The sequence below is a fragment of the Plasmopara halstedii genome (assembly GCF_900000015.1).
Source record: "Plasmopara halstedii genome assembly, contig: Scaffold_2386, whole genome shotgun sequence".
Taxonomy (NCBI): domain Eukaryota; phylum Oomycota; class Peronosporomycetes; order Peronosporales; family Peronosporaceae; genus Plasmopara; species Plasmopara halstedii.
Window position 1 is genome coordinate 385,918 of NW_020189293.1, and position 8,500 is coordinate 394,417.

The 8,500-nt window shown below is 44.5% G+C and overlaps 3 protein-coding genes across 3 annotated transcripts; 2 read left to right on the forward strand and 1 right to left on the reverse strand.

Annotated features, from left to right (window-relative positions):
- Positions 1 to 902: 902 nt before the first annotated feature.
- On the reverse strand, positions 903 to 1,967 carry PHALS_03524 (uncharacterized protein; the record flags this gene model as incomplete). Its single annotated transcript, XM_024717748.1, has 1 exon — positions 903 to 1,967. The coding sequence occupies one exon, from the start codon at positions 1,965 to 1,967 to the stop codon at positions 903 to 905; it is 1,065 nt and encodes a 354-aa protein (XP_024583216.1).
- Positions 1,968 to 2,695: 728 nt separating this feature from the next.
- Positions 2,696 to 4,306, forward strand: PHALS_03525 (RxLR-like protein; the record flags this gene model as incomplete). Its single annotated transcript, XM_024717749.1, has 1 exon — positions 2,696 to 4,306. One exon carries the CDS (start codon positions 2,696 to 2,698, stop codon positions 4,304 to 4,306), a length of 1,611 nt encoding a protein of 536 aa, XP_024583217.1.
- Positions 4,307 to 6,131: 1,825 nt separating this feature from the next.
- On the forward strand, positions 6,132 to 8,246 carry PHALS_03526 (amino acid-polyamine-organocation family; the record flags this gene model as incomplete). Its single annotated transcript, XM_024717750.1, has 1 exon — positions 6,132 to 8,246. One exon carries the CDS (start codon positions 6,132 to 6,134, stop codon positions 8,244 to 8,246), a length of 2,115 nt encoding a protein of 704 aa, XP_024583218.1.
- Positions 8,247 to 8,500: the final 254 nt, after the last annotated feature.

Below are 8,500 nucleotides of genomic sequence, written 5' to 3' on the forward strand. Positions count from 1 at the left end.
CTTTTCAAAATTAGGATAAAAAAATTAAAATAAGTTTTGGATTTTAAACGGAAGAGCTAATTAGCCTTGGGTAAGAAAATAATTACTCTTGGAGTAAGCGGATTGCGATCCGCTAACTCATACTTGCTCTAAGTATAGAATGAAAGGTCAGTGACCTAAATTACGCTTCCTTGAAGCGCTAAGCTACGGCAGCCCGCTGCAGAAGGTATCGGTGGCGAACATGCTTCTCAAAGACCCTTCATGAAGATATTAGCACTTTTGCCTTCGAGAGACGGTCTGACCTCACCTTGTCGATGAGAGCTCGCATCTCGGGAGCACAGAACACTAATTCTTGCTCTTCCAAGACTAGCGGTGAAAAGTTTTGGGCGAACACGGTATGACCTATTTCGGCGGTGCAAACACCTGCGACTGATGTCGCGGTAACTTTGAGTATGCTAGAGAAGGCCTCTACTATAAGTGTACCGAGTGCACTAAGTTCCCATTCTCGCACGTGTCTCCTGGCTTGATGACCTGTAGGGCGACGCGCTTTATCTCTGTATGGAGCATGGGACTAATTTAGCTTTTTTACAGAAATAGAAATTTTCTAGCCCTCAAAAGGCTGAACTTTTTGTATCTTAATTAATATGTGAAAACAAAACCCTGTTATTGATGTATTACCCACAAGATTACTTACTGAAAAAGTAGCACATCCAAATGTGTTAATGAGACCTTATACTGCCATGGTGGGGAATACTTCGAAAGGTTGAAAGCTGCATTTGTCGAAGAGAATGTAGAAAAAATAGTAGATATATTTGAGTGATCATATCTACATAGTGTACACGCTTTGCGTCGAATAAGTAGTGCGCATGGTTATGTAAGTAAAGCAACAAAACCACCTCAATACACTGAGATTTTGTCTGATTCTAGAGTAAACACTCGAACCACTTCATGGGCATCTTCGTTCTATCAAGAAGTGCATCGCCTGCTCTAAAAGCCAGGTCGTAGTGATTAAGCCTTGACGAGTAGAAGCGGTCACGGAAGTCGTTACCGAAGTTGGATGCGGGAAAGCCCCCAGCGCAGCTCGAAAACTCGACGGCTCCGTCGCTTTCACGAGACTTGTGCGGTATTATTCTGCCCAACACCCAAAAGGCGGCTTGATACCTCGAAAGTACTCCGGAAAAGCTGTGGCTACACATCAGGGCATATACATTGTCGACATATGCCTTTTGGGCTGCCTTGTAGGCCATTTTAAGCTTATTGTTACTGTATGTTCCGTTGACATATGCCATAGATTTAATGCCTTCCTTTGGAGGACAAAGTTCTGCAAAATTGGCGAGTTTTTCGACGACTAAGGTAGTTTTATTAACGCAGACATCTTGAAGATAATCTGAGCCCATTGTGCCATAAATTGGGGTTCCTGTGCTGACCCACGTCGAACTTTTGTTCAAACTGCACCTTCCATTTGCGATCGCTCCTGCTAACAAGAGTCCACCCATAGAGTACGAAAAGATAATCGTATCTGAGATTATTGATCCTTCGCTCGTAGCGCTCTCTATGAGAATATGATCACACACTTTTTGTTGCAATTGAGCGTCGGTCCAAAACACTTTTGTTGTGTTAAGCACTGCGTACTTTGTCGACGAACAGCATGGCGTATGGCCAGTAATTTTCCCCCAGTAACTAAACGAGTCTTGATTCTTCTCTTTCTCCACAAGACTACCAATGCCAGAAATGAAAACACATGGACGCGGTTTGGACTTACATGTGCATGATGCAGGAAGTAAAATCTCAATTGCGGTTTTCATCTTCCTCTTATGGCTGACAGGTAGTGGTTGTCCAACTAATAGAGATTTTCCAATCGACGTGACTAAAGTCGGCAACGCCACCTTCTTGCACTCACCCTCGATTTGGCCATTTGTCTTATATATCGTAATCGGCCAATCAGTCTTCACATACTCCACATTGATATCTACATCACTGCCATACATAGTGAAGCCGGAAGACTCTGAGAAACAAAGGCCGAAAAGGATGCCATTCACTAAAACTTTAAAGGTACTCCCGCTCGAACACGAGATTTCTGTGCCATCACTATCACGTATGTTTGAAACTCTCTCTGCGCTATTAAGCGCTGTCACAATCGAATTGATGGGTGGGAGAGTGGGCGAATCAATACACTGTATGAGTGGATTGTCGTGTTTTTTGTTGAGGTAGGTGCGAGACACGTACGCCACTCCATCCACGAACGAGTAGTCGAAAAGAGTGTCGTGTTCTTTAAATGAAGCGAATGTGTCGTACAGGACTTTAGTCGCGTCGCTCAAAAGATTGGGAGTGGCGAGAATGGAGAAATTGGAGTGACCGTGTACTCTCGTGACAGATCGCTTGATGGAAAAATGAAATCGTAAAGACGACCAATCGGCACTTGTAGTATCATTCACATTAGTGTTTTTGGTAGCAGCGAACGTCAGCAAGACGGCAAATGCAATGGCGAGTATAGATCTCAAACGACAAGCTGCCATAGTCACGGCAGTGACGAATGTTTGCCGTGGTGATCAGAATTTGTTGCACGCTTTTTGCAAAAGTGACATGTGATTAAATCACAGAAGTTAGCTATCGACTATACCACCGGACCGTACCTCCATGGTCCATATCCTGCATCTTCCATCCGCTCAGGATTGTGGTAAATTCACTTTTTCAACCAATATCGTTGACATTACCGATGTGGATGGTAGCGGCCTTTACAGCACTATTTGGAGCGACCACGGCTCAACATTACGAACATTTAAGCCTACAAAGTGGCCTCCAAAATGTGGCGGTAAAGCCTTGGCCCGCTCTTCGATTTCACATTTCAGTCAAGCACAGCTCTTTGATGGTTCACGGGCAGTCGAAGTTTACCATTTTTGCCAATCCTGTAGTTTTCAACAATGGGACTACGAGTGTGCTGTACGATACTATCGCCACTTTTACTGAAAACTCGACCGTCTATCAATATACCCAAGTGAACGGCATCTCGTACGTATTAAAAAGTCACGTGGAGGGTAGCAGAGCCTCTCATTCTGTAAAGTGCTTAGAATCAGACAATTTACCGTCGGTAAATTCATTCGTTGCTGGACTACAAGAAGTTTTCCCTTTATCTGAAGTCTCGTCCGGCAGTAATCATGTGTTTGAGTGTTCCAGCAAGAACAAATTCAAGGTGTATATAAGTGGAGTAACGTTTGGACTCTGCGATTTAAGTTCTACAGGATTTTTTATTGCTGGCAGTGAGATAAATATCAAGGTTGAGTACTCAAAAGACAGGAAGGACATCCATGTCCCAACTCAAAGGGCGACTTTGGCAGCTAATTGCACAGTGGTGGCATCGCCATCCTTAGTGACTTCAACGGGAAAATTGATACTGACAGGTCAGCCGATTGCTAGGGAAAGCACGCGAATTCTGAAGGCTGATATGGATGTTAGAAATCACGAAAGGAATTCTTCATGTTCGTGCAAGTCAACACCACGTCCGTGCATTTTCATTCATGGTCAAGGCATCAAAATAGAAATGGCAGAAAATCAGGACACGTTTCCTACAATCTATTGGGGGAATATGACAAACCACGCTCCCTGTTGCACTTCGATTAAGTACGCAGTTCTCAACACAGTGAATTACTCCTGGACCGATGATAGTCAACAACAGAAAGTATGCGATCGAGCACTTGCAGTGAGTGAAACGAGTACTAAATCCAAGATTTCTGATACTATCATTATTACACACTCGATGGGCGCGTTGATGCTCAGTGGCGCCATAGCCAAAGGAAAGTGTAGCATTGCTGCGAGTTCAACTTGGATTAGTACTGGAGCTCCTATGAGAGGTAACGTGGGCTCGAAGTATCTACTTGATTCCTGCGATGGCAAAACTAATTTAATAATGGAGATGATTGCAAAAAAAACTGGGAAGTGTCCTGTTAGCGCATCAATTCGATCTCTTGTTTACGAAGGTAGTGACTACGCATCCGCTGAGCTGAATCAAGCGTACAAGGCCGCGCAAGAGGTGTATCGAACCTATGTATATGCAGCGATGTGCAGCTATAAACACTCTGGACTCATTTCAAGATATCAATGGCAATTCTGGGTGCTAGGCAGCATATTTCCACATCTGTCTTCTCAAAATGATGGTCTGGTGGATTTTCACAGCTGCGCCGGTGGAATCCCGGAATCCAAATTTGGCAAGAACTATCGTGATCAGTTCTACCTGACAAAACTTAATCATATCGACTTGGCTTTTCTCAGCGGCGATGCATTATTTGATGAAGCGAAAATGCCAGTTAAATGGTTCGAGTGTCTCTTATAAAGCTAGGCAGGTAATAAATAGAAGGATAATTCCTAGAAGATATCGAACGTAAAGTAGAGACGAACAGAATTTTAAGTCGAACTATGACAGAAACTTTGGTGCAATACGTTTGATGATCGGTTACGTGCAGTGTAGCACTCTTATTCAGGATCGACTTTGTGGCTGTATTCTGAGTTCATATTCGGAAATGATAGGATGATTATAATGGGTATATACCGGTCGTAAATGATGGTGTGTCGGCAAGCAGTGCACTGTAACCCTTACACACATTGAACACTAGAATTTTGAAACAATTGTACCGTATTAATGCGGAAACGTCGGTATTTATGAAGACCGAAAACTTGGAGCATGTGGCATGAAAAAAACAAGACAGCTTTGTTATAAAAGATAAGTCATGCGTATACATATTTGCATTAGTCTAAGCGGCAGTCATTCTATATATATAATTTTTAAAAAGCAGAGCCAACTAAACTAGTTAAGGTAGAAGCGAAAAACGTAACCTATGAGCGGATGTCAGTGCGGACTCGAGCGTAGGAACCTCTGTCGTGCAAAGTGTACGACATATCCGTTACACTTGTAGTCAATTCCACGATAGTCGTGGAAGGACTGTATCCTCCGCAAGTATAGAGTACGAACTATGTAACGAGGTTACACATACCCTTATATGAAAGGGCGGGATACACAAGATGGTGTGACTGGACATGGGTGTGGATTACACAAGTTGGTGTATTCACAGAATGGTGTGGCTACACCGTAACAAGAAGCCACTACGTGGCAGGACTGCCAGAAGTCAAGCTCGGGGGCCGAGCGCGAGAATGGGCACTAACGTATGGTGCTTCCATTGAAACGGCGTTCCCCTCCTAAAGGAGCTGAAGCGTCAGCTTTTGCGAGTGTTCTCGCCGTCTTGGTATATCGCGTGCGATCGCGTTTCCTTGCTGCCCGATAGGGTTAGAAGGAGTTGGTGGACTTTGTCCAAGGATTGGGAACTCTCATTTTGGGATGGCAGCCGATTCTCTCCCCGAGGCGGTCGCAGTGACCGTCTTTATGGAGGGCCTCCGCACTGGCGTGGCCAGAATGGAAGTCTTCCGTGTGCACCCATCTTCTTTTGGAGAAGCGGTGAATATGGCATTGAATGCCAAATTAAACATTAAGTCGGCACGACTTGGTTGGAATGCACACCCCCAGAACTCGTCGAGCGAGACTGAGCCTATGGATATCAGCTATGCTGAGAAAGAGGAGGGAGAAGTTCAAGCTGCCGAGCAGCGTTTAAACACCCGACAATGTTTTGTTTGTGGAGATATCCCATACCGTCGGACTACTTGTCCCCTGCGCAAGGCGCATAAAGGTTCGTCGAACCGACGTCCCGCTTCAAACCAGTTTGAGCTATCGCGGGGAAACGAAAAAACAGTAGGCGCGGGGCGCCCTACTCGGGAAGAGCTGAGTTCTCGTGTGCCTCAAAGAGGTAGAGGGCAGCAGGACCCAGCTCTGAAGAGCTGCGTGCTTTGGAATACGAATGATGTATGCCACAATAGTCATTGCATGAATGAGAAGCACTAGCTCCAATTCACAGGAATTCAGGGCTGAGGGGGAGATGTGTCAACACCCGCAGTGTTCATGAGGATTCTGATGGTGGAGTTTCTTACTTCTGTACCTTGTCCTCATCATTTCGATTCTTCTTGGAAAACATGCTGTATCAATATAAAGACTTATTTTAGCCTTCAATCTATTTTCCTAGAAGTTTCAAGCACTTTTTCAGCTTCTGAATGTAAAACAAGTAACTATTACAGTATATTACTTCTCAGCGCTTTTCTGTCGCTAACCATCCATGCACAAGGCAGATAACCGCGAGCTGCGTCTGTCGTGTCCCGTGACTCCCAGCACAGCAGACGATGTAGACACTCCGGACGTGATGTTATTATCGGCGCACCAGTCCGAATGGGTTAGTGCAATGACCTTCGTTCGCGCCGAGACGCCTAGTCAATTGCGTCAACGGTTTATCCAAATTCAAGTGACTGACCAACGATATAAGGAACCGTCATGGATGCATCCGAACATTGGTGGAGAAGCGCAATATGTGCAAGGACGCGAACAAGAGATTGATATTATTCGAGAAAAACTAGCAGTGAGCGAAACTACAAATAAACTTGGAGAGTGGACGGCCACTTCCATCAGTGGCAATGCGATCCTCTCCAGTGTTTTGTTCTCAGCAGGCCAAACTGTTGCAAAAGCAGGAAAGTTAGCACCAGTAGCGCAACTGATTGTCGTTATTGTTGTCTTTTGTCTCCGTTGGGTCTTCGAAGAAGTGTTGAGTGCAGTTCCGCTGAATGGAGGTTTCTATACATCCATGCTCAACTCGGCTCCTAAAAAGGTTGCTGCAGTGTTTGCAGTCTTCAGTATGCTTTCGTACTTATCGACGGCTGTGGTAAATGCCATCTCAGCTATAAATTACGTGAACGAGTCGCTAGTAAATATTCCTGTTATGAGCTGCACCGTTGCATTGCTCATTGTGTTCGCACTGTTGTGTTTGTTGGGAATTGCCGAGAGCGCATTCGTAGCGCTCATTTTTTTCGCATTTCACACATTTACGCTCATTCTTTTGGGTGTCTTTAGCTTGGTATACGCAGCGCAAAACACTTCAATCATTGTCGAGAACATGGAGACATCTCTTCCACAAGTGACGCTATTAAATGGGGCCGCAGAAGCTAGCAATATTGTGTCCGCTTTGTTTTTGGGTTACGGTACAGCGATGCTTGGGGTCACAGGCTTCGAAAGCTCGTCACAATATGTGGAAGAGCAAGCGCGTGGCGTCTTTCCGAAGACTCTAAGAAACATGTGGATATTATCTAGTGTATTTAATGTGGCGTACTCGTTACTGGCACTGGCTGTTGTTCCTCTGGACATAATCATCACCAATCAATCGACACTGCTGGCGTACATGGGAAGACTTAGTGGTGGCCATTGGCTGGAAATTCTTGTTGCAGTTGATGCACTAGGAGTGCTCGCTGGTGCGGTTCTCGCCGCATACGTAGGAATTAATGGTCTGTTTCAGCGTCTAGCTATTGACCGCGTGTTGCCGAGCTTTTTACTGAAAGTGAACTCTCTACGTGGCACATATCACTATATTATTCTCGTTTTTTGTATCGCGGCTTCGAGTCTCGTATTTATCCTAGACGCTGAAGTGAGAGTACTTTCAGGTGTTTTTGCACTGGCATATCTCTGTGTGCTATTATCATTTATTATTGCATGCCTGTTATTGAAAGTGTATCGCGAGGAAATTCCGCGCACGAGAAGATCGTCGTGGGTCAACACATGCTTTTGTCTTGGAATGATCATCTTGGGGATTCTGGCAAACGCTATCTCGGATGTTAAAGCACTTTTGTACTTTTTCATTTACTTTGCTGTATTTCTTGTCGTAATTTTTCTTATGTTAGCTCGCGTCAGTCTCCTAAGAGGGCTTCTGTACATTTCGCGAAGGTTTATGTTCTATCGGTGTAACAATGAAGGTAATGGAGCACCACTGCAGCAGCATTTCGTTGGTCGTCACAACTTTGTTGGCAGCATCAAAATTGCCAAAACTATCGAGTCAATAAAAAATACTCCTGTTGTATTTTTTTGCAAAGTGGCCAATTTACCCAAAATCAACGAAGCTGTGCGCTATGTCATCGAAAATGAAGACACGTATTGTCTTCGGTTAGTGCACGTTTGCGAGCTAGATGCACCCGTGCCACGAGAGTTTGAGGATGTTGTCAACCTTTTCGACCACATTTACCCATCCATGAAAATTGACTTTATTGCTGTGACGGGTGCATTTGATCCCGCAATGGTGCAGTGGCTTTCCAAGTCTATGGAAGTTCCGACTAATATGATGTTTATGCGGCAACCAGCAAATGAAAATATCCATCGTGTGTCGCTGTTGGGCGTGCGAGTTATAACTGACTGATCGGCTAACAAATAGATTAGGCAACATACCACATCAAATCATTTACATACGGATCAGAGGTGGAATACGCGTTTATCAACATCAAGTAATGCGCGGACCGACCTCATGCTCGTCGTTGGAGATCTGCTCTCTGTTCGTGGCAAATCACAATAGATGAAAGGTGACACAATATAGTAAACACAATATATAGTACCAATAAGCAGGCCTCTTCAAAGTAGTCATTTGACTATTTTGACAATTTTCCAGTAATATAG